Here is a 24,927-nt window from a genome sequence, read left to right on the forward strand (position 1 = left end):
TTCAAAATCAAAACCAATGTTTTTCTTTATTTGGATTAATCCCCTGGAGTCTTGTGCACTCCCCTAACATTTTCTGACACAATTTCAATGGGAAGTCAACCTCTACATTTTTCTTTGTAAAATGTTTTGTGCAACCCCACTAGGGTAAACACAACATTCTGATTAATACTGCAGTTTTGAGTATGAATTAAGCAAAATCCACTTCTATTATGCAGGTGTGTTACCTCCTGCAGTTGGTTTAAAATGCCAACACACCTGTTCAATGCTCGGATAACAACCAATCAGATCAACTTGCAAACATCACTCCAAAAACAGGTGAACCATGATTGTTTTTTTAACCTGACCTCTTAGCAACTGTTATTTCATGTTCAGGTGACAGCCAATGACAGAAGGACCACCCTCTAAAAAAAAGGTAGATTTTGCAAAATACACAATATCAATCAGAATGCAGTGTTTAGGACAGAAGAGTTACAGTATCTCAGAGAATATTTTAAAAGTGTCCTTTTTTTTCACCTTTTTACACCACTACAATGGATTTGAAATTAAAAAAAAATTGATTGAAGCCGTGTTGACTTTCTTAAAAAGTCACAAAATCCTGTACAGTCCATAAAATGCAAGAATGTTTTCACACACAGGTGAAATGTTTATATGATATGTATCATGGATGAAATGGTGTGATCGTGATTTTGTGAGTGGCACAGTAAGCTTATTGCCAGCTCTCATTCATTCTGAAGGAGAGCTACATCGCATTTGTTCGGTCACCTCTCCGAGTCACCGGCTTGTTATCCTCACTCTCCAATGGGTGCCCAATCCTGACCACTCGGAACAAGAAGCCTGATCCCATAATATGATTATTCCCGTAAACATATTACCTGAAAAATGATTACAAAGGCCAGTCGAATAGCCAGTACGGCCCAAAATGTCCTTGAAAGGTCATATGGAGTTGTTGACCAGGGTGGTTCTCTGTAGTCCTTGTATCTAAGAAAATAATAATAATAAAAAGTACATTTTGTTAATGTTTTTCACATATATTTAACAGCTATGTCATGTCATCAACATGAAATCCTTAGTTAGCAGAACTATTTGTTGGAACTTGTTCATTCCACCCAGACATTCTCAAGTACCCCCTTAGATTCACCAATCTCACAGTGATTTACCTGTAGACCCTATGACTGCTACTTTAATAATTCAATGGTTGCGCAAACAAATTTGCCATTTGTGTATTCATTTATTTTACTTTGAAGAATAAAACCATTCCTCTTTTTTCTCTCAAGAATGAAATGTAGGTTTATACATTTTGAAAATTTACCCCACAAAAATACTCTTTTTACATATCGTTAACAGTAATTTTGGTAACTGATTAAGGATTCATCATATTATTAATAGAAGTACTCACTAATTTTATGGATTGGCATAATTTTGCCGAATGGAGAAATATAGACCTTGACTGAAGTACAGTGGACCCCCGTGTTACGAACTTAATCCGTTTAGCAGCTATGCTCGTAACCCAAATTGCTCATATGACGGGCAATCCAAACCTATGTTAATTAGTGAATGCGTGCAACGTGTGCAAAAAAACGTAGGTAAAAACATCACGACTTTATACACATATTAAAAATTAGTAACATAATCTAGTGTACAGTTAAATTAAATAACATATATATATATATATATATATATATATATATATATATATATATATATATATATATATATATATATATATATATATATATATACAAAGGAAAAATAACATTTACCTTTGGGGCTACGTGACTTGAGCTGGTGGTGGGTGGAGGTGGAGGGGAGCAGAGACGAACCCGCAGATTTTTTTTTGTTCTTAAACGAGAACTTTTTTCAAACGAGGACTTTTTTCAAACAATGACTTTTTTTGTTTAAACGTGAACTTTTTTTAAAACGAGAACTTATTTTTAAACGAGAACTTTTTTTAAACAAAAACATCACCGGCGATTTCCTTCTTTTTCATCCATACAAGAAGAAGCCTCCCCATTTTGTTGTTGACCGAGGTCGTCACCTGGCAAGGAAAGTCATGCCCTTAGAAGACTTGCTTGCTTTAATGGTTTCCTTGTTCTTGAGAATTGTACCGATTGTCGAGCGGTTACGGCCATACTCACTAGCAAAGTTAACTATGCGTGCGCCTCCTTCGTATTTTTTTTATCATCTCCTGCTTGGTTTCTATTGTCATCATCCTCTTACTTCTTCCTTTACCACCACTTGCAATTTTAGAAGCCATGTCTAACAGATAAAGTTTGCAAAGTCTTCACAACACACCGACCGGCTCTGCCATCAAGCTAGATGAAGGCGTTCGGCCAATAGCATATTGGCATTTCTGTGATTGACGTGACGCCGGCCAATAGCATATCCGCATCTCCGTGACTGAGACCGTGACTGTGACCTTAATCGACCAATAGCATATCGGCATCTCCGTGACTGAGACCATGACTGTGACCTTAATCGACCAATAGCATATCGGCATCTCCGTAAATGAGACCGTGACTGTGACCTTAATCGACCAATAGCATATCGGCATCTCCGTGAATGAGAACGTGACTGAGACCGTGACAGTGAACTTATAAGACCAATAGCATATCTACGTTTCCGTGAGATGCGAGAATAGTTATTTTTCTGTATGTAGCAAAGCGAGAAAAATAGTGTGGACACACTGACCGGTATGTTGAATTGTTCATAAGATGAAAGGTTTGTGCGCAAAAGGGGGACAAAAAACGCCGCGGTCCACGTTCCTAAGATGAAAAATTCGTAAAACCGAGAGTTTGTAAACCGGGGGCTCACTGTATTACATTTAATTTCCGGTTCTTTTTTGCAATACCAACCGTGAAGTGAGTCAGATTGATTTCCCACCTGCATATCTCAACTGCATAGCCTAGGTGCATTGGATCAATGGGCTCTTTCCCATCCTGGAAGTCGCTGACATTAAAATAGGAGAGAGTATGGTTGACGAATCCATGCATGGTGCCATCGGGGCTGTACATGTACTGGTAGACCATTCGAGGAATGAAGTCTGATGTGAAGGAGATGACGAATGCCTAGGAATTACAGGTTTTGTTAAAGGTGATATTCAAAGAGGTGGGACCAAAAAGGAGTCATATTGATAATAATTGCTAAACAATGCCTTTGTGTATGTAAGGCAGTGTTGAGTGTAAAATATGAATACTACAATGTTAAAAAACTGGAAAAAAAACGGAATGTTTGAATGGTTTGAATAAAAAAAAAAAGTAGAACAGAACAGAAAAAATAACTGTAAATGTGAAACAAGAGTGCCCGAACCGGGGATTGAAACAGGGAATTTTTCACTCTAAGGCGACAACTCTACCACTGGGCCATGGCGCCACGACACATATCAACAGTGTGAAAGTTTTAAATAAAGTATGAAGTATGTTTGAACGTAAATCTGTGAAGAACTATGAATAATACAAAGTTAAAAAACTGAAAAAAGTTGAACTTTGGAATGAAAAGTAAGATGAAAGTAAGAACAGTTTGAATAGGCCAAATACTGTAAATGTGAATAGTACAAAAAAACTTGAATTGTAGGAAAACAATGAATAGTTGAAACTTGAAAAATACAAAAGCACTTCACATGAATATGTGGAATGATATGAAGTTTGAATGGCATGAATTGGATGAACTGGGAAGGAGTCGAAACGAATGAAAAAAACTGAATAAAATGAAAAAAAAAACTGTGTGAAAAGACTCAACCTGGGCTCAAACCCACGAACTTGAAGTGGAAATACAACAACTCTACCACTGAGCCATGGGGACACAGGAATTGTTGAAACCGTGAAAGCATCAAAAGGAAGTAGGAAGAGCACTCCACTTAACATTAGGCAATTTTTATGGTAGAAAAACTTAAATTGTAGGAAAACGATGAAAAGTTGAAACTTGAAATCTTTTTCACAGATTCACATCATTCCACAGTTCAACTTTTTTCAGTTTTTCAACTTTGTATTATTCATATTTCTTCACAGGTTCACACCACTCAAACGTTCCACATCATTCCACTTTTCAACTCCCAAACCATCAACAGTTTCTCCTTCACACGCAATTTCTTCAGGAATTGCACATTTTCTAGTTATGTATAGTATTGAACGGTTTAGTTGTGTGGTGGTGTGGGGTTTTCCTTGCGTTCTTGCCTTTAGCAATGTCTTTGGATTCGTTGTGTGTGTTGTGATCTCCCCGTCACCCATCACCGTGCTGCCAACACACCTGTCCTTAAATATGTTCCTAATTATCTCCTCAAACCCTACCCCGCCCACCTATTCCGCCACCCATTGACTACTTATGCAATAATAATTACAGAAATAAACAGTGGCCCCTACAAATGCAAACAGAAGTAGATCAGCGCCTAACGAACAAAGGACTACAAAAAGAAAGTCAAATTTCTCCCTCTAGTGGCGAAGGAAGGGTGGGCAAGATACAATGACGGAATAGAAAAAAAATGCTAACTTCACCCTCTAGTGGTGGCGGAAGGGTGGGCAAAAATACACTGTCGGACTGATTATTACAATTTTGCCTGGCTCGACAAAAATAACAGACTGACGATGACGAAAAGGGGGTGGGACTGACGAATGTCGGACCAGCAAAAAGACGTGTCTGGTGAAATGTCAGTTTTCTGGTAGAAAACAGATGGGTGGACTTCTGTGTTGCTATTTTGACCGTCAATGCCAAACAAATACATTATTGCTTGGCTCAGATGTATACACTCATACACCATTGTGTTCATGTAATAATAACAATTAAATCTTTCGATTATTAGTGAATGTGGCTTACTTCGGTAAGCTACTTTTGTTTTCTGTGCTTTGTTTTGTTTGTAAATGCTTATTGGTGTTGTGTATTGGCATGTACAGTGTGAAGAACACTGAGTTGCATTTTGTATGGTAAAGCTGCTTTGCCTATTTTTGTGTGATTGCACAATCCCAAAGACTGACTGGAATAAAGTTGACGCATGAGTGACATCATCACACCATTTTTGACACTCAGCCGGTCAACTAGTTTGTTTACAAAGTTAATAATTAAAAAAAGGTAAAAGTAGAATGCAGTAAAGGAAATGATATAAAAAATTTCAGAAAAAAAATGTCAGCGCCTTTTGTACAAGATGATTTGAATTTCAAAATTTGAAGTATGTTTTTTAAATGTTCGATGGCGGGCAATATGTAATGAACTAAGAAAATGGCATTTGAAAGAAAAAAATAATCTTGCTGGAAGAAATTTGACATAGCACATTACATCATGCAACAAAATATTATACAAAGGTAATCAATGTGAGTTCACATTCTATTATAGATAAACTTCACAAGAGGGATTTCAATTACAATTAATAAATATATAAATAATACTGTTGGAATGAATTTAAGTTATTGGTTTTACTTACATTGATAATGACAGCCACTTTGGCAACTCCTCTTAAGATGTTGTACCATATTCCTACGGAAATAGTGTAAAATATGTATTTAATATCTGGATTTCTGCAGTCTGCAAGTCAAGGCAATAGAACATTTTCTTTTAACACCACATGAAAAACTTATGTTTCATTGTTTTCATGAAACACAACATGTAAATGAGATTGTGCAAGGTGGAAAACATATGTGATAACCTGAACCACGAACCTCCTTTGGCAGCAATAATCTCAAAGCAAAATGAATCCAGAATTGCAGAAGCAACCTGGACAGTAATTGTGGTTCAGCAATATAATCAGAACGTTTTGTGTGAATTGTTCTTTTTAGGTAATGGCATAGCATCATAATTAGCTTGAGATGAAAGCAGCACTGTTCTATGTTTTGCTTATCATTTTAGCTCAGGGGCCACATGTAGGAAAATCTATTTTTCAAAGGGGCCAGACTGGTAAAATCACACTGTGCAACAGTTGGTATTTGTAGAATTTTGCTATGCGTGCTGGTGTGGTCCCAATTCCCAGCAAACGACGGCGGTCAACTGTAATTACGTATTGTTGTGAATAACTATATATTTAAAAAAAAAAAAAAGATAAAATAAAATAACTTTTGTTTTGGTCCCCTTTTTATCCAAACAAACATTTTACGTTAAATGGCATGAAATAGTAGTTTTCTTTTCTTTGTTTCCTTTCTTTTTTTTCTTGTTCCTGAACACATATGCAGATAAACTAAAAATAAATAAATAAAAAAAATCTATCCATAGCTGCTTATCCTCATGAGGACCGCTGACACTGGTGCCTATCACAGCTGTCTTCAGGCAGTAAGCGGAGGATGCGATTAACTGGTTGCCAGTCGTTACAGGGCATACAGAGAAGAATGACTATTCGACTATTTGTGCTCTGAATCCTGAATGGCGCAGGTGTTTTACTGTTGTCTCGAAATAAAATATTGACGCTGTACTGTATTGGTTTTTCACTTGTCAATTTATTACAAAAGGCAAGAGGATCCAAAAGCTTGCTTTCGTCTCTCCTGTGTCTCTCCTCTAAACTGCCATGTGCGAACGACAGCTTGGTCTCTGAGAGCCGATCACGTGACTCGTAGGCGTGCCAAGAGCAAACGCGCACACTATGTAGACAGACAGCAAAGGAGAAATGCGCAGCTTTGGAAATCTGACTTTTATTTCTTTTATAATACATTGAAATTTCAAGTGTATTGTTATGATATAAGAGGCTTCACTTTAATTCGATGTCCGGGCATATCCGTTTATAAAAATCTTCTTGCTCAGAAGAAGAAAGAGATTGACAGCAGCTCATTACAATGTGCGGGTTCAGGACGACGAGGCAAAGCTGGGACTGTGAAACATGAGAGTGACAGTTTCCAACTCTGTGTTACTATACTAAAATGATTGTTTTAAACAAATTTGGAGATTTAAAACAGGTTTTGATTTTTTGGTTTTATTCTCTAATTTAATATTGCATCCAAAAATAATAAAAAAAAATAAAGCTGGCTACTTCATAGATTTCACTTTGCGCGTGTTATATATATACGTAGCCCTTACTATCCTATTTTGGTACCAATTTTTAATATGTATGTACAATTTTGATGTTTTTACCTGGGGTTCTAAACGCATCAGCTATTTAACAAAGGTTTGGATTGCCCGTCATACAGTGAATTCGCCTTACGAGCCCTACTACGGAGTGGATTAATCTCGTAACACAGGGGCCCATAATAATATATATATATATATATATATATATATATATATATATATATATATATATATACACACAGTCGAACATCCTCTTGTACAAACATTTCGACTTACGAGCGTGGTCCGCGGAGTTTTTTGTCCCCCACTTACGCACAGACCTTTCGCCTTACGAGTAATCTGACATGCCGGCCATTGTATTTGTTCATATATTTTCGCTTTGCCACGTCATCAATATCAGTAGTTGAAGCTTGTCACGGCAACGTTAAACGATATTGCTCTTACAATGTCACAGTCACTGTCTCAGTCACGGTGTCAGTCACGGTCTCACGGAGATGCTATTGGCCGGCGTCACGTCAATCACAGAAATGCCAATATGCTATTGGCCGGACGCCTTTATCTAGCTTGATGGCACAGCTGGTCGGGACGGAAGGAAGAAGAGAAAATGAGTCAAAAACGGAAGGAAGGAATGTTGTGAAGACTTTGCAAACTTTATCTGTTAGACATGGCTTCTAAAATTGCAAGTGGCGGTAAAGGAAGAAGTAAGAGGATGATGACAATAGAAACCAAGCAGGAGATAATAAAAAAATACGAAGGAGGAGCACACATAGTTAACCTTGCTCGTGAGTAGGGCCGTAACCGCTCGGAAATCTTCTAAGGGCAAGACTTTCCTTGCCGGGGGACAGACCTCGGTCGACAACAAAATGGAGAGGCTTGTTCTATTATGGATTAAAGAGAAGGAAATCGCCGGTGATAAGAAAAGTTCTTGTTCAAGAAAATAATTAAATAAATTCTGCGGGTTGGTCTCTGCTCCCCTCCGCCTCCACCCAGCTCAAGTCACGTCGCCCCAAAGGTAAATGTCATTTTTCCTTTGTATATTTATGTTAATTAAATCAACTGTACAGTAGATTTTGGTACTAATTTTAAATATGTTTGTAAATTCTTGATGGTTTTAACTATGATTTCGCCACATGTTGCCAGTCAGTGTGTACGTACAATTGACCTCGCTTTGCTACATTAACGAAAGCATCTGCTCATGCATGACACGGTAATGCTGATATGCTATTGCTCTTACAATGTCACAGTCACTGTTTCAGTCACGGTGTTAGTCACCGAGATGCAGATATGCTATTGGCCGAACGCCTTCATCTAACTTGATGGCACAGCTGGTCGGGACGGAAGGAAGGAGAGAAAATCAGTCAAAAACGGAAGGAAGGAATGTTGTTAAGACTTTGCAAACTTTATCTGTTAGACATGGCTTCTAAAAATGCTAGTGGCGGTAGAGGAAGAAGTTAGAGGATGATGACAATAGAAACCAAGCAGGAGATAATAAAAAAAAATAAAAAATACGAAGGAGGCGCACGCATGGCTCATGAGTATGGCCGTAACCGCTCGGCAATCTTCTAAGGGCAAGACTTTCCTTGCCGGGGGACGGACCTCGATCGACAACAAAATTGAGAGGCTTCTTCTATTATGGATTAAAGAGAAGGAAATCGCCGGTGATATGTTCTAGTTTGAAGTTCCCGTTTAAGAAAATAAATCAATAAATTCTGCGGGTTGGTCTCTGCCTCCACCCAGCTCAAATCACGTCGCCCCCAAAGGTAAATGTCATTTTTCCTTTGTATATTTATGTTATTTAATTTAACTGTACAGTATGTTATGTTACTCATTTTTAATATGTGTATAAAGTCATGATGTTTTTACCTAAGGTTTTTGCACGCGTTGCACGCATTCACGAATTAACATAGGTTTGGATTGCCCGTCATACGAGCAGTTCGAGTTATGAGCGTAGCCGCTGAACGGATTAAGTTCGTAACACGGGGGCCCACTGTGTATATATATATATATATATATATATATATATATATATATATATATATATATATATATATATATACACACTGCTCACAAAAATCAAAGGAACACTTTTATTTTATTGTGCCTAGCATGAATTTAATTAAACCTGTCCGATAATTTTCTGGTTGGTTAAGGGCCTGGTTAATCAATTTCAGCTGTATTGGTGTTCATGGAATTAACGACAGGTGCAATTCAGTGGCAACAATTAGAAAACCCTAAAAACAGGACTGGTTTTACATGTGGAGGTGACTTCAAGTTTCTCCCTCGATCTTTTTTGGCTGGTTTTCCACTCGTGCTGATTTTGGCTTGCGTAATTATCTCTACTGGCAGGATGAGGCGATTCCTTAACCCGATAAAAGTTGCACAGGTTGTCCAACTTCTCCAGGATGGCACACCCACACGTGCTGCAGCAAGAAGGTTTAATGTGTTTCTTAGCAAAAGCTCCAGAACATGGAGGAGATTTCAGGAGACCGGTGGTTATTCTCGGAGAGTTGGACAGGGCCATAGAAGGTTCTCAACCCCTCAGCAGGACCGATACCTGCTCCTTTGTTCAGGGCAGAACAGGCTGAGCACTGCTTGTGCCCTACAGAATGACCTCCAGAGGGCCACTGGTGAGAATGTCTTGACCCAAACAATCAGGAACAGACTTCATGAAGGTGGCCCGAGGAACCAACGTCCTGTAGTGGGCCCTGAGTTCACTACCCAGCACCGTGGAGCTCAACTGGCATTTGCTTAAGAACACCAGAATTGGCAAGTCCGCCACTGGCGCCTTGTACTTTTCTCAGACGAGAGCAGGTTCACCCTGAGCACCTGTGATAAGCGTAAAAGAGTCTGGAGAAGACAAGGAGAATGTTATGCTGCATGCACTGTCGTTCATCATGACAGGTTTGGTAGTGGGTCAGTAATGGTCTGGGGAAGCATATCCATGGAGGGACGCACAGACCTGTACTGCCTAGGAAATGGTGGTATGACTGCCATAAGGTATCAAGATGAAATCCTTGAACCCGTTGTCAGACCCTATCCTGGTGCAGTAGATCCTGGTTTCCTCCTAATGCACGACAATGCCTGGCCTCACGTGGCAAGAGTATGCAGACAGTACCTGGAGGATGAAGGAATTGAAACAATTGAATGGCCATCACGATCCCTGACCTAAACCTAATAGAACATGCCCTCACATGGATCTGGGAGGAAATGCCACAAGACACCATCCGTCGACTCATTAGGAGCATGCCGCGACGTTGTCAAGCATGCATACAAACTCATGGGTGCCACACAAGAAACTGAAAAGCATTTTGAGTTGCAGAAATTAAGTTTTGGAAAAAATTGACTAGCCTGCCACATCTTCATTTCACTCTGATTTTATGGTGTCTACACAATTAACCCCTGTGTAGGCTGAAAAATTTTATTTCCGTTAAAAGACTTGGCATTCTTTTTTTCCTAAGACATTGCCCAGTCATTTGTATAGATATCCAACTTCATGTGGAAACTTCATGTGTTTTTAAAGTGCTCCTTTAATTTTTGTGAGCAGTGTATATATACATATATACACATACAGTGATCCCTCACTACTTTGCGCCTTCAGTGCATCACAGATTTATTTTCAATCATTAAAAAAAAACTATTATTCAGAGAGTGATGCACTGTGAAGGTTGCCTAGACAGATGAGTTAACTATAAATGCACTTAACATAGGCACTCCTTGGGTGCCGAACTGCTGAAGTACACATATTTACTTAGATTTCAAATTATTAAACTTATACAGTAACTGTACTGTTATCTCTTCACTTCCCATCCCTTTGGATGTAGTTTCACGGAGAGCTGCGGTTATTCAGAATTAGCAGTGCCTGAAAGTCTAATTAGAGTGAAGTCTATATAGATGACCAAACATGTCAACAATCTGAGTTTACACTTGAAATTCCAATTCACTATAAAATAAATCAAGGTAAGAGATTTACAACGCTCCGCTGCAGGGCTGCCCTCTCCTGGTCTCCCTTCGCATCTATCTAACAAGCATGTATGAGTTTCATGAGTCTGATGGGTACTCTTCTCCTGGTCTCCCTTTGTGTCTAACCAAACAAGCGTGCATGAGGGACATGGGCACTCCTACAAGACGGAGTTGTAATCGACCCCCACCCAGGAGTTGTATCTACAATTGGCGAATTTTCAGCTCCCTTGTGTCTTCTTTCAATGCCTTACCGTTGATGTAAAATGCCTTTGATATACAAATCAAAGGGGTTGGACAAAATACCACACAAGAGTTCAAAGAATTTTAATGGCACCCTTGCATGATGGAGTATGAGGAGATGTGTGTGTGGAGTTGAGTAGGAGTCAAGCAAGGTTGGAAGAGATGTGTGTGTGGAGTTGAGTAGGAGTCAAGCAAGGTTGGAAGATAGATAGATAGATAGATAGATAGATAGATAGATAGATAGATAGATAGATAGATAGATAGATAGATAGATAGATAGATAGATAGATAGATAGATAGATAGATAGACAGACAGACAGACAGACAGACAGACAGACAGACAGACAGACAGACAGACAGACAGACAGACAGACAGACAGATAGATAGATAGATAGATAGATAGATAGATAGATAGATAGATAGATAGATAGATAGATAGATAGATAGATAACAAACCAATGTCTTTGGCTCTCGCTGCTACGGGTCTTCGTAATTCAGTCACAAATTTCTTTGCATCAAGTCGTATTTCAATTATGTTGTTGAGTAGAGCAAACAATGGAGCCAAAGGAAACGATGCCACAAATAATGTAACAAAACCAAACTGGATAACTGGGAGGAAAAAACAAAACAATAGATACATTAACAAAATTAATACTCAGTAAATTGTTTGATTGATGATTATCTTTTTGGAATCCTATTGAATGCAACTTTGATCTTGTAAAGTTAAGGTGAGGGTGGGAAGATACTGTGTATCGTGTAAATTAAGAGCTGCATCTGCTCAAAGAAGACATAATCTAAGTTAATATGTGTTTATGGTGAGATGAAAGAAAGTCCTATCTCCAAACAATTGCATAAGAGAAATATTTCTTGTGGCCTTCTGTTTCATTTACTTCCCCCGGTCCCCTTCTCTGGGCCATAAGGGCTTAGGATAGAATGTTGGGACCTCATGCATTCTGAGTTGGTCTTCCTTTGATCCAAGGACAAGGCTACTGCTGTTTTATGAACAATCATTGGAGAATTTTTATTGTCAATGTGATGCAGACCAAAAACTGTGGGGGGAATTCAGACTAAAACGTGAACCGTGTGGATCATTGTTACTTGGACCATGTACTTAACAGTGAAATCAATGTTGATGTAAGATTTATGCAACCAACATGCCCCCTCTCTTCCACGCCCCCATTCCCATAGGGTTAGGGTTTGACAAATATGATTTATGCATGATAAGTCACTATGTGCTGCTTTTTAGATCTGTTACAATCTTTTTAAATATGAATCACCAAGGACTCTAATTCAAAGAGTATGACAAAGGAAATTCGCAAATTTACTGAGTTAAGTCCTTAATATCTTCCTTGAGGATCATTATCTGACAAGTGAAGGATTTCGATACTTTTACAGTAATTAATAACATTATGCAACATTTATTATTTACCTATTCAACCATTTCAACCATTTTTACTGTTGCATATTGTTGGTGAAGAGTGAACACTCGTAACATTCCTCACCGAAAATATTTTGTAAATACAGTAGTACCTCTACTTACACCTCGAGTTACAAAAAAATTCAAGTTATGAAACACCTCTTCGTAAAAATATTGTCTCTAGTTACGATAGAAAATTCAGGATCTGAAAGGCGAAATTTGTTTGTGTATAATAAAGAGACACCAGAGCTCGCCCAAACAAGACAGTAATGTAATATGGCATCAAAACCCATGATGTCCATTTTTTTTTTGCAGTTTTTTTTAATTCATTTTTATATTTAATGAATATGCCGGCTTGCCCACAAATGAGACACTAGTATTTTGCACCGAAGTTTACTTAAAGTTTATTACTTAACTAAACTTAAGTAGACGTACATGCACAAAATATTCCAAAAACAAATTTTATTGTTCCCGTGGACTTGTAAATTATGCCTACATAACAGTAAAATAAAAAATGTACAAAATGACCTAAAAGTGTCTTCACTCACCACCAACACACCAGCGCAAATAAGTGAATAGCTGTATAGGAGCAGTCAGCTGCTACAATTAATATGAATAATTTAAGTGGTTTAGGAGTGTATTTTATTATTCTTTACATGATGTACTTTGAATTCCATGATTATTATGCACTAATGTACAGTAATTCTAATATGTATTTCTTACCATTTTTGATGCATTTTTCTAATTAATATTATTTGGTTAAAAGCCTTGGAGCATTTTTGGGAGCTTGGAACGGATTAGGCTATTTATATGTAAGAAGTGACTCTACATGTGAAAAATTCACATTGTGAAATGACTTCAAATTAATTTCATAAGGTGAGGTACAACTGTATCAACTACTAGAGCTAAAATATATTTAAAAACATTATTACTGTAGTGATCCCTCTTTTTTTGCGGTTAATGGGGACTGAAACCCTCTCGCGATGAGAAGTCTTACATACTACATTCTACTATACTATAGATATACTATGGATTCGAACTTGGGTCCCTTTAACTGTGAGGCAGACGTGCTATCCATTGCACACTGAGCCGTCCTATACTATATACATTTAACACAAATATTACTGTAGTACATTAATTTACTTAAATCTTTGATTATTAAACCTTATACAGTAGCTTTACTGTTATCCCTGCCGATCCATTTTGCTGTAGGGCGAAGAGCTGCAGTCATATTAGCAGCACCCGGAAGTCTAATTAAAGTGAAGCCTGTAATAAACATGATAACAATCACAGTGTACGCTTCAAACTACAATTTATTACAAAAGAACTGACAGGAATGGAGAAATGCACAGCTTTGGAAATCGGACTTTTACCAATATTTCTTTTGTAATAAATTGGAATTTCAAGTGTATAATGTGATTGTTATCATGTTTGCTACAAGACTTCACTTTAATTAGACTTCCAGGTGTCACTATCTGACTGTGGCTCTTTGTGAGACTACTGCAGTTTAAACTTACAGTTACTGTACAGTTACTGAATAAGGTTTAAAAATAAAATGCACAGCTTTGGAAATCGGACTTTTACCAATACAGTGGGCCCCCGGGTTACGAACTTAATCCGTTCAGCGGCTACGCTCGTATCTCGAATTGCTCGTATAGCGGGCAATCCAAACCCATGTTAATTCGTGAGTGCGTGCAACGCGCGCAGAAGCCTTAGGTAAAATCATCACGCTGTATACATAAATTAATATTAAGTGACATAATCTACTGTACAGTTGCATTAAATAACAAATACAAAGGATAAATGACTTTTACCTTTGGAAAGAGGTGACTTGTGCTGAGATAAGCAGAGATGAGCAGAGATGAATGCTCTAAGTCAATACGGTAAATCAGATATGCTATTGGTCTTACAGTGTCAAAGTAACTTTTTCAGTCAGGGTTTTCTCTACTTCCTTCCATCCCAACCAGCTGTGCCATCAAGCTAGATAAAGGCGTTCGGCCAATAGCATATCGGCACTTCTGTGATTGACGTGTGACACCGGCCAATAGCATCTCCGTGAGTGAGACCGGGTGACCTTAATCGACCAATAGCATATTGGCGTCTCCTTGACTGACTGATAATTATTTGCACTTTTTTTTTAAACGGTTGGAATGTATTGACATCTTATTGATTAAAACACATTTAAATCTGTGACGATTTTTTGTCCTGCAATCGGCACACTTAATTTCATGTCAGCTGTTTTTCCCGACGTGAATTGAGCTGGGTGAAGCGGAGGGGAGGTTGTGTGTGTTGCATTTACTAGGCATCACACTTATGGCTTGTTCGAGCGTCAGTTCACCGTTGGTTACAACTCACAGAATTGCAAGAATGGCGCTGTCCCAAAGCATGTCGGGAGGTCGCCGACTAACATGACATGCAGTTTTGTCAAGCAACCATTATATGGCACTGTAAAACCAGCCGTAACAAGGTGCAGAGATTAACCTCTTGAGTTGATACGGCAACGCATATAGGCTATTGGTCTTACAGTGTTACAGTAACTCTTTCAGTCATGGTGCAAATCACGGAGATACTAAAACATCATCCTCTTATTTCTTCCTTTACCGCTGCTAGTAATTTTAGAAGCTATGTCTAACAGATAAAGTTTGCAAAGTCTTCAAAACATTCCGTTTTTCACTCATTTTGTCTACTTCCTTCCATCCTGTCCCATCAAGCTAGATAAAGGCGTTCGGCCAATAGCATATCGGCATTTCTGTGATTGACGTGTGACGCCGGCCAATAGCATCTCCGTGAGTGAGACCGGGTGACCTTAATCGACCAATAGCATATTGGCGTCTCCTTGACTGACTGATAATTATTCGCACTTTTTTTTAAACGGTTGGAATGTATTGACAATTAATTAAAAAAAAAACCACACATTTAAACCAATGACAATTCTTTGTCCTGCAATCGGCACATTTAATTTCATGTCAGCTGTTTTTCCCTTTAGCTGTACAAACACTACACTTAAATGGTAATATATTTAGACACCGTGAGTGAGACAGTCAGTGTGAGATTGTAAGACCAATAGCGTTCACGTTACCGCCATAAGTATCTATTAATGATTGTAGATGACGCAACTGCTGAATATATTGACGCAGTTAGGCGAGAACATTTCTACATACTCAATGGCTGGTTTGACGGAATGCTCGCAAGACGAGAGGTTTGCTCGTAAGCGGAGGACAAAATTCTCCCTGATCCACGCTCGTAAGGCGGAATGTTCGCAAATCAGGATGCTCGTAAGCAGGGGGCTGACTGTATTTCTTTTGTAATAAATTGGAATTTCAAGTGTATAATGTGATTGTTATCATATTTGCTACAAGACTTCACTTTAATTAGACTTCCAGGTGCCACTATCTGACTGACTGTGGCTCTTTGTGAGACTACTGCAGTTTAAACTTACAGTTACTGTACAGTTACTGTATAAGGTTTAAAAATTTAAGATTTAAGTAAATATGTGTACTGCAGTAGTTGGACAGCCAAGAGTGTCCATGGTAAGTGAATTTATAGTTATCTCGTCTGTCTGGCATGCAGGAAACCTTTATAGCGTATCTATCAGGAATATAGGTTTTTTTTTTTTAAATGAATAAGAATCCGCGATGCACCGAGGGCGCGATCGGCAATGAGCGAAGTAGCAAGGGACCACGTTATTATCGTTATTATTATCATTGTTATTTGTATTATTATTATTATTATTATTATTATTATTATGTAAGTAAACAGGAAGCTTTAATTTTGTGATAATATCTTTTGTTCCAAACAAAGTTCTTTGAATAGTCACTAGTGGTGAACATTAGACTAACAAAGGCCATTTGTGCATATGTACATTATTTAAAAAGAAAAAACAACACATTAACATATGCGGTACTCACTCATTTCCATATATTCTGGTGTTAACCCTGAAAATGGCTCCAGGAAGTGGTCGGTTTCATATCTCTGCAACTTCTTATGTCCTTCTTCTTCTTGAAAAGTGCCTTGTTTTGATTGTATGTAGCGAATAAGCTTTTTAAGCTTGCTGAGGAAGGTAAAAATACACATGAAAATTGAAATAATTTGCTATTGTAATGTTTACAGTTAGAAATATATTGTTTTGCATTCATTGAAGTAAAATTTGACAAGGATTTGTTAAGATTGACATCATTTCACAAAAGCTGTCTATACTAGTTCACAATACTGTATTTATTTGTCTGGACTGGCAAGCCATCAGAAAAATATATGATCCATTTGCACTCAGATATTCATCTAATCTTTAGAATCCTTGTGACGTGAAAATACATATTTTTTTAAGGTGATATCACAGGAAGGAGTATTGTTAATACAAGCCTGTCAAAATCGAATGATTAGAAGAAAAAAAAAAGTGAAATGAGGCTTCAAAATAGCGACTCCTCTCAAACGTTGTGGGCATGTCAACTGAATGTGCACAAACCATGCATCGCTCAGCTGTCAACTTTCAATAAAATGCCAAAATGCTATGACTTGGAAGACTAGCTCCTATTCAATTGAGTCTACTATATTAGGTCAGTTTAATACAAATGCAAAGTCTGCCTTAGGCTCTCTAAACACCAAGCTGACAACTGGAGTCTCATTTAGTCGACAGATCAGGTCTGAAAAATGATGCGGACCACACCGTGACTGAGGACTCTATGTAACGTTTGCACATGCGTTACTCCAGTGCTATTGAGTAGCAGTAGTCATTATCCATCTTTTCAACTCGGAGTGTAATCTAATTTAAAGTCAGTGCGTAGAGTGTGTGTGTGTGTGTGTGTGTGTGTGGGGGGGGGGGGGGGGGGGGTAGGCGAAATATAATGGAGAAGCACTGCTTTAAAGGGACCACGTGTAAGATTTTGACTGTTTTTCATTAAAAAGGAACAAATTAAATTATTTTAAATGTCAAAAACCTAAAATTGCATGTGTTCTTAATAACCACCAGTATGTTTTAAATATAATCATATGTCTAGTTATCATCAAATTATATTACATGGGTGTGGCACTTCTCTGAGCCATGTTTGTTATAGCTACAGACAATGGTAAATGCAACACCTGCAGCAACTCCTGCTGGCCGTAATGAAAAACTGTCTAAATTTTACACACAATCCCTTTAAAGTAACTTAATACTCATATTGTTTTATTGAAGGATCTAGTTTTCAAGATATTTTTTATATATTTAAGGTCTGTGTACGTATGCTATTGCATGATTGCTTGGCAGTGTCTGCATACTGTTACACCCCAGTATTCTTGTAATTAACAGTGAGCAGTCGGTCAACAATATCTTGCCAGAATAAATACATTCAAGTGAAAACCTCAGTGCATAAAATGTTTAAAAGCCAAATATAATTTTACTTCGTTTACTAAAATCAACAATTGATGAAAACTTACGGTATTCCAATCTCAAAAAGATTGTTCTGAATAAGCTGCTTCCCCAACATGGTGATACTTAGCTGAATACACAACTCCATCAGACAGCCTCCATGAGTACACTGTGAATTCAGAATCAGATAGTGAAACAGCAGACCAAATCTACATTACGGAATCCAAGACAAGCAAAGAATTCCAAGATCAGAACACCACTTGAGTAAAATCAGGTAATTAGGGTTAGGGGTATCTTCCTTCCAAATATATCCTTCGAGGTCTCAGTAGCTCCTTCTAGGTTTCACATTGCCCATGTGAGCAGGGTGAAGGAGTCCCAAGAGGGAGCACTATCCAGAACAATCTCTAAGGATTCCAAAAAGAGAGGGTACTCTGAACTGCTGCTTCATACATAGGCACAAAAAACAATCAGGACCCATCCCACCACCCAAAGGCGGAGGAAAGCTACCCTCTCGTTCATTAGGGGGGAACCCCAATATTTAGGCTGAGTCAGAGGGCCATAAGTATGTCCATACCTGCTCTGCGCATCTCATCGTGGGTGCTCTCAAGACGACTGATACCAGAACCTAAGCTGTCTGGGGAAGTGAGTCCGACTATATTTAGTCTAAACGTTTCCGTCTTGCCAACCAACTTAGGCTCCTTTCATTCACATACTATAGTAAATGTTTCCAGAGTAATTGGCTTACCTCTTCCATTCTGTAGGATTCAAACACATACAAATAGCTGCCTGGTCGCCCAACCAGCCTAATAGCAAAGACAAGAAAAGCATTATGTTTAATCCTAAAACGATTATTCAGTTTTAAGCTCTACTAAATGAAACAAACGAAAACATGAAAAGTAAAAAAACAACAACAACAAAACAACACTAACCTTCCTCTGAAGAAAGCAATGTAGATGATTGGTGTGAAAGCATTGACAAACTTCAGAATAAAGGTCTTAAATATGAGTCTTTCTTCAAAAATCTTGTCAGTTTTTGGAACCTCTAAAATGAAAAACAGACTTTAGTTTTCAATGTTTCCCCTACATTTAATTTATGTCAGTGGTGGTCTCCAGTTTGCTACCAATATGTAGACAAGGCAGTTGAAGGTGTAATGTGTATAGTTTATGCGGTGATCAGGATCATTGCAATGGAGTTCACTGAAAAAATTGTGCTTCAATCAAAGACAATAGTAGATTACATAGATTTCCTTTAATGAAACAAAATCTCAAACTCTCTCTCCTGAAATTAACTGAAAAGCAAGATTTATGTATCTATTACCTTTCTGTTAATTGCAAACTGCCTTGGACTATTTTTGTCTCTTGAAATTCGTAAAATAAGTCTATTATGTAATTTTACCCCGACAGTGATACATTCTATCTGAACTGCGTTCAGTCATAATTGCACTATTGTACTGTACTGTACTGCACTGTCACGTAAATACTATTATTATAATTTGGTAAGTACTGTTAGTACAGTCGGCAACCGGTTTACGAACATCCTCTTTTACGAACATTTCGACTTAGGAGCGTGGGCCACGGAGTTTTTTTGTCCCCCACTTACGTGCAAACCTTTCGTCTTACGAACAATCTGACATGCCGGCCATTGTATTAGTTCAGATATTTTCGCTCTGCTGCGTCAACAAAATCAATAGACGATGCTGGTCACGGCAACGTTGAACGCTATTGCTCTGACAATGTCACAGTCACTGTCTCAGTCACGGTGTCAGTCACAGAGTCAGTCACGGAGATGCTATTGGCTGGCGTCACGTCAATCACAGAAATGCCTATATGCTATTGGCCGAATGGCTTTATCTAGCTTGATGGCACAGCTGGTCGGGACGGAAGGAAGGAGAGAAAATGAGTCAAAAACGGAAGGAAGGAATGTTGTGAAGACTTTGCAAACTTTATCTGTTAGACATGGCTTCTAAAATTGCAAGTGGCGGTAAAGGAAGAAGTAAGAGGATGATGACAATAGAAACCAAGCAGGAGATAATAAAAAAAATACGAAGGAGGAGCACGCATGGTTAACCTTGCTCGTGAGTATGGACGGAACCGCTCGGCAATCTTCTAAGGGCAAGACTTTCCTTGCCGGGGGACGGACCTCGCTCGACAACAAAATGGAGAGGCTTCTTCTATTATGGATTAAAGAGAAGGAAATCGCCGGTGATATGTTTTAGTTTGAGAAAAGTTCTTGTTTAAGAAAATAAATAAATAAATTCTGCGGGTTGGTCTCTGCTCACCTCGGTCTCCACTCAGCTCAAATCACGTCGCCCCAGAGGAAAATGTCATTTATCCTTTGTGTATCCATGTTAATTAAATTAACTACACAGTAGGTTATGGTACTAATTTTAAATGTGTTTTAAATACGTGATGGTTTTGTCTCTGATTTAACCACGCGTTGCCAGTCAATGTGTACGTACAATTGACATCGTTTTACTACTTCAACGAAATCATCTGCTCACGCATGACACTTAAACGCTGATATGCTATTGTTCTTACAATGTCACAGTCACTGTTTCAGTCACGGTGTCAGTCATGGAGATGCCGATATGCTATTGGTCGAACGCCTTCATCTAGCTTGATGGCACAGCTGGTCGGGACGGAAGGAAGGAGAGAAAATGAGTGAAAAACGGAAGGAAGGAATGTTGTGAAGACTTTATCTGTTAGACAAGGCTTCTAAAATTGCTAGTGGCGGTAAAGGAAGAAGTAAGAGGATGATGACAATAGAAACGAAGCAGGAGATAATAAAAAAAAAAATACGAAGTAGGCGCACGCATGGATCGTGAGTATGGCCGTAACTGCTCGGCATGTCGTATTGTTCATAAGACGGAAGGTTTGTGCGTAAGTAGGGGACAAAAAACTCCGCAGTCCACGCTCGTAAGTCGAAATGTTCGTAAAAGAAGGTGTTCGTAAACCGGGGGCCGACTATATATTCAGTCGCACGGCAGACACCATCAAAATGAGTAAAAGAAAAAAGGAAGTATTGTCCCCATGTCTGAAAAGGAGTGGAAAGAAGTAAAATTTATTTAATCCCACCCCCTTTTAATAACAACAAAATAGCCTCGCCATAGGACCAATGACCCTAGCTATATATATATATATATATATATATATATATATATATATATAAATGTGTGTGTGTGTGTGTGTGTGTGTGTGTGTGTGTGCGTATTCCACCTTCTGATATCTGAACATGCAGGAGAATTAACAAACACGGACATTTAACTAACACGCCTACCCCAAATACAACACAAAGTACCACATCGTTAAGAATAACGAATTAAAACAAAACAACATAATAGACACCAACAAACATCATCTGTAAAAAGCAGAGATGCAATGCTGACATTGCCAAACCGAACATCTTCCACTCTTGCTGAATTTAATCTACCCTCAGAGCATTGCCAATTTTTGATTTAACCATTTGAGTTTTTTGATCACATCAGTGACTTTAGCTTCAGAGATAGGAGAGCCTACCTTGGAGTTTCTAGAATCTTCCTCCTCAAAGGAAGACGAGTAGGTGGAATTGAGGAGGTCTTCGAAGTATTTTACCCACCGGCTCACAATGTTATGAGTTGAGGTCAGCAGCATCCCACCTTCAGTATACCGACTGTTAAAAGTGCACTGCTTCCCGATCCTGAGACACCGAATGGTGGACCAGAATTTTTTTCAAGGTGCCCGGAAGTTGTTTTCCAGTGCTTTACCCTTTTGCCTTTTGCTTTTGCCTTGAGAAACAACAAAACTGCGCTCTGCTTGGTCAGACGGTACCTGTCAGCCAAATTTGGAGTCGCATAGCCCAAAATGGTCCTCCTTCTTCAGGAAGCATCCCTTACTGCTGGTTTCCACCAGCGGGTTCGGGAATTTTTGCCACAACAGGTACCAACTAAGTATATAACAGTTTCTACATTAGTCAGCAAAATGGTGGATTCGTCTGTGACAGTCTGCTCCCCTCTGACGATTAAAACAATTGTAGAATACCCTTGCTTTATCATGCTTAGTTTGTCATTTCTTTAAGGGTTGTCTTCATTTTCTACCAACAAACTGCTCACCTTTACTCGTAAAATTCATGAAACATAATGAAAACAGCTAAGTTGGCAACACTGCAGACTCTTGATCTTGCTCACAACCTTTCTTGTACTAATGTCCCTGTGAGCACATAAAATCAAGCAGTTTTCATTTTACTTTGACTTCATGGTACACTTTCAGGCTCAGTCAGAGACTGTGGCTTGGCCAGATGTGGCCCCTGGGCCTTACTTCGCCCATGTCTGCTATAACTGGTTCAGTTATTTTATTCCACTTACCTAAAGCCGTGAGCCATTGTGCCACAGCTCCATACACCTCATCCAATATAAGGATAACCACAAGGTTGATAATGGCTGCTGTTGTTTTGACAGTAAGTTGTACATGGTTCCGTGTGACTGGATTGGAGCTCATATGAAGAGCAGCTTTTGTGGAGATCCGGTATAGAATCACACCAAATACAATGGCAAATGTAACACCAATCTGACAACATAGAAGGTAAAAGACACAAGGTACAAGGTACAATGTAAACTGTACTATATGGAAACATACTGTATATCACGACCAATAACAAATTATTATTATTATTCCTTACCATCAACAACATCGTGACAATATTAGTCAGGTAGGCAGGAAGGCGATCTCGACATGTCAGCTTTTCTATCTGAGAAAGACAAAACCTATTGAAAATGTGGATTTCAATAAGTGCACTGTAATTAGAGGCAGTCTGTGGAACATAATAGCAATAGAATAGCCAGAACTTCTTTGTAGAAATATGGCCTCAAAAATTGCAGGAAAATTGCAATAAATCTATATGTAATTTCATTAAATATCGATGATTTAGCCAGACCTAATGTGTGAAAATTTTCATGCATGTCAGTACCGTAAAAACAACAGGTAGGACCCGTCCCCCCACCCAAAGGAGAAGAGGCTATCCTCTCATCCAATGGTGTAAACCCCAATGTACAAGCACAAAGCTGGCATTCCCACACCTGCTCTGCCCCTTTCACAGCGGGCAACTCCAGAGTGGAAGAGAGTCCAACACCTCTCGAGTTGGACCGATACCAGAACCCCAGGTGTGTGTGGAGGCGACTCTGACTATATCTAGTAATTTTCCGCCTCCCACACCAGTTCAGGCTCATTCCTCACCAGCAATATGACATTCCATTTTCCCAGATTTCCTTGGCAGCCGGGAAACGGCGGCAAGGTCCCCTCCCTCAGGTACTGAGCCCATGGGAGAGGGCTATGTCTGGCTCCAGAGGTGCGGCCCGGTGACCCCTGTCTGGACATGGTAAACGCAATCCAATTGTGTTATTCTCCATAAGGGATCTATGAGCTGTTTGCCATGGGTGAACCCACCAGGGGCATAAAGCTCTGGACAACTTAGCTCATAGAGTCACCTAGGGGGGCCTTGAAAACCTTAGATTCAATTTTTCTGCCCTGGTCACTGTAGAATATCTGCTGTCCCAAACTGGCTGAACACGCTCTCCAATTAGTGCTTCTGGCACTTCGCCACTGTCGCGGTTTCCTGTACTGACAATGTGTATCCTTCCACCCACTCGGTGAAATAATTCATTACACAGAGCAATACCAGGTTCCTCTTTCCATCACAGAGAAAGGACCCATAATGTTCACAGCAACCCATAGCAGCTACCATTCCTAGTTGCTGAAGTAATGCCTGCAACCAATCTTGACTCACTATATAGAATACACATTGGTCACACTGCTGGCAAACGTCCTCCACAACCCATCAATTCTGGCACCAGTTGAATTCCTAGCCTCAACCTTCAGAGGGTCTTTGTACTGTCAAAATGTCCTGATCCATTGCCACCATGGCATGCTTTCAGTACTTTTTCCCTCAGAGTGCTGGAAAACAATACTTGCCATAACTCTTGTCAGGAGACTGGTTCCGTCTATGCATGCTTCACCACTTCCACACACCATCCAGGCATAGAAAAGTAATTTTGCTCCATAGGCCAACAGAGAGTCCCATCATGGCTTCCAAGAATGGCCTCTTGCTTCCATGGACCCACCATTGGCTTGAGATCCTGGTCCTCCTCCTGCTTGGCTATTTGGCTCAGCTCTCTCTTCAACACGACAGGGTCCACAGCACAGCTGATACACTGATCCGCCTGTTGATCTCCCGTTCCACCCTCACTCGTGAACAAGGTACTTGTAACTCCTCCGCTTGTGGCAGACCTCATCCCCGAACCGGGTAGGCCATGTCACCCTTTTCCAACTGACGACCATGGTCTCAGACTTGGAGGAGCTGATCTTCATCCCAGCTGCTTCACACGTTTGCAAACCGCTCCAGTGAGACTTGGTGGTCACGACCTGAATAAGCCAACAGCACCACATTGTCTGAAAATAGCATAGATGCAATGATGTGCCTATTAATTCTGTCCATAAGGACAATGAATAGAATCAGTGACAAAGACCAGGCTTGGCAGAGTTCAAGCCATACTGAATAGAACGTTCCATTGACAAAAATGTGAACCAAACTCTGACATCAATTGTACAGAGACCATACAGCCTGGATCAACAGGTTTGGCTTCCCATACTCCAACAGCAACCCACACAAAACTCTGCGTGGTACAGTCAAATGCCAAGTCCCCTGCATCCCCGACATGTGCAAGAAATTCTGCCGGAGGTGGAAGTTGAAACTCCTGACAGGTAACTCTGCCAGACATTCCACACACACTAACACACCACTAAGTCGACAGCCCCGCCCATCTCTTCACTCAATTATTAAAAACATGCAGCCGTAAATCCAATGATTATGATACAAAATCAATCATCGAACTGGGACCAAGTGTGTCCAGGTGCCAGGTTCACATATAGACACCCTTATGTCTGAACAATAACAAGTCACTGCTCGGGTTCAGACTGGAGGTGCTGTTCATCCCAATCACTGTCATAGCCCACGTGAGCA

The 24,927-nt window shown here is 39.4% G+C and overlaps 2 protein-coding genes across 7 annotated transcripts in view; one reads left to right on the top strand and one right to left on the bottom strand.

Annotated features, from left to right (window-relative positions):
* Nucleotides 1-24,927, top strand: part of plcg2 (phospholipase C, gamma 2) — a 209,121-nt gene that overhangs the window by 122,911 nt on the left and 61,283 nt on the right. The window lies entirely within an intron of this gene.
* The window catches only part of LOC148421817 (anoctamin-1-like), a 109,169-nt gene that overhangs the window by 4,901 nt on the left and 79,341 nt on the right, over nt 1-24,927 (bottom strand). Inside the window, exons 14-23 of one of the 5 annotated variants that reach the window (XM_088418165.1) lie at nt 22,591-22,659; nt 22,277-22,478; nt 18,867-18,978; nt 18,683-18,740; nt 18,006-18,106; nt 16,502-16,644; nt 11,633-11,785; nt 5,408-5,460; nt 2,881-3,065; nt 873-978 (exon numbers count right to left, since the gene is read on the bottom strand). In XM_088418165.1, coding sequence (XP_088274291.1) covers nt 873-978; nt 2,881-3,065; nt 5,408-5,460; nt 11,633-11,785; nt 16,502-16,644; nt 18,006-18,106; nt 18,683-18,740; nt 18,867-18,978; nt 22,277-22,478; nt 22,591-22,659 — 1,182 coding nt within the window. Of the gene's footprint in view, nt 1-872; nt 979-2,880; nt 3,066-5,407; nt 5,461-6,256; nt 6,552-9,093; nt 10,091-10,166; nt 10,272-11,632; nt 11,786-16,501; nt 16,645-18,005; nt 18,107-18,682; nt 18,741-18,866; nt 18,979-22,276; nt 22,479-22,590; nt 22,660-24,927 lie in introns of those variants that run through there. The other 4 variants (XM_088418166.1, XM_088418168.1, XM_088418169.1 and 1 more) reach the window with 4 other exon arrangements.

The sequence above is a fragment of the Hippichthys cyanospilos genome, chromosome 6, assembly GCF_059441005.1.
Source record: "Hippichthys cyanospilos isolate Australia breed blue-spotted pipefish chromosome 6, RoL_Hcya_1.0, whole genome shotgun sequence".
Classification (NCBI taxonomy): Eukaryota; Metazoa; Chordata; class Actinopteri; order Syngnathiformes; family Syngnathidae; genus Hippichthys; species Hippichthys cyanospilos.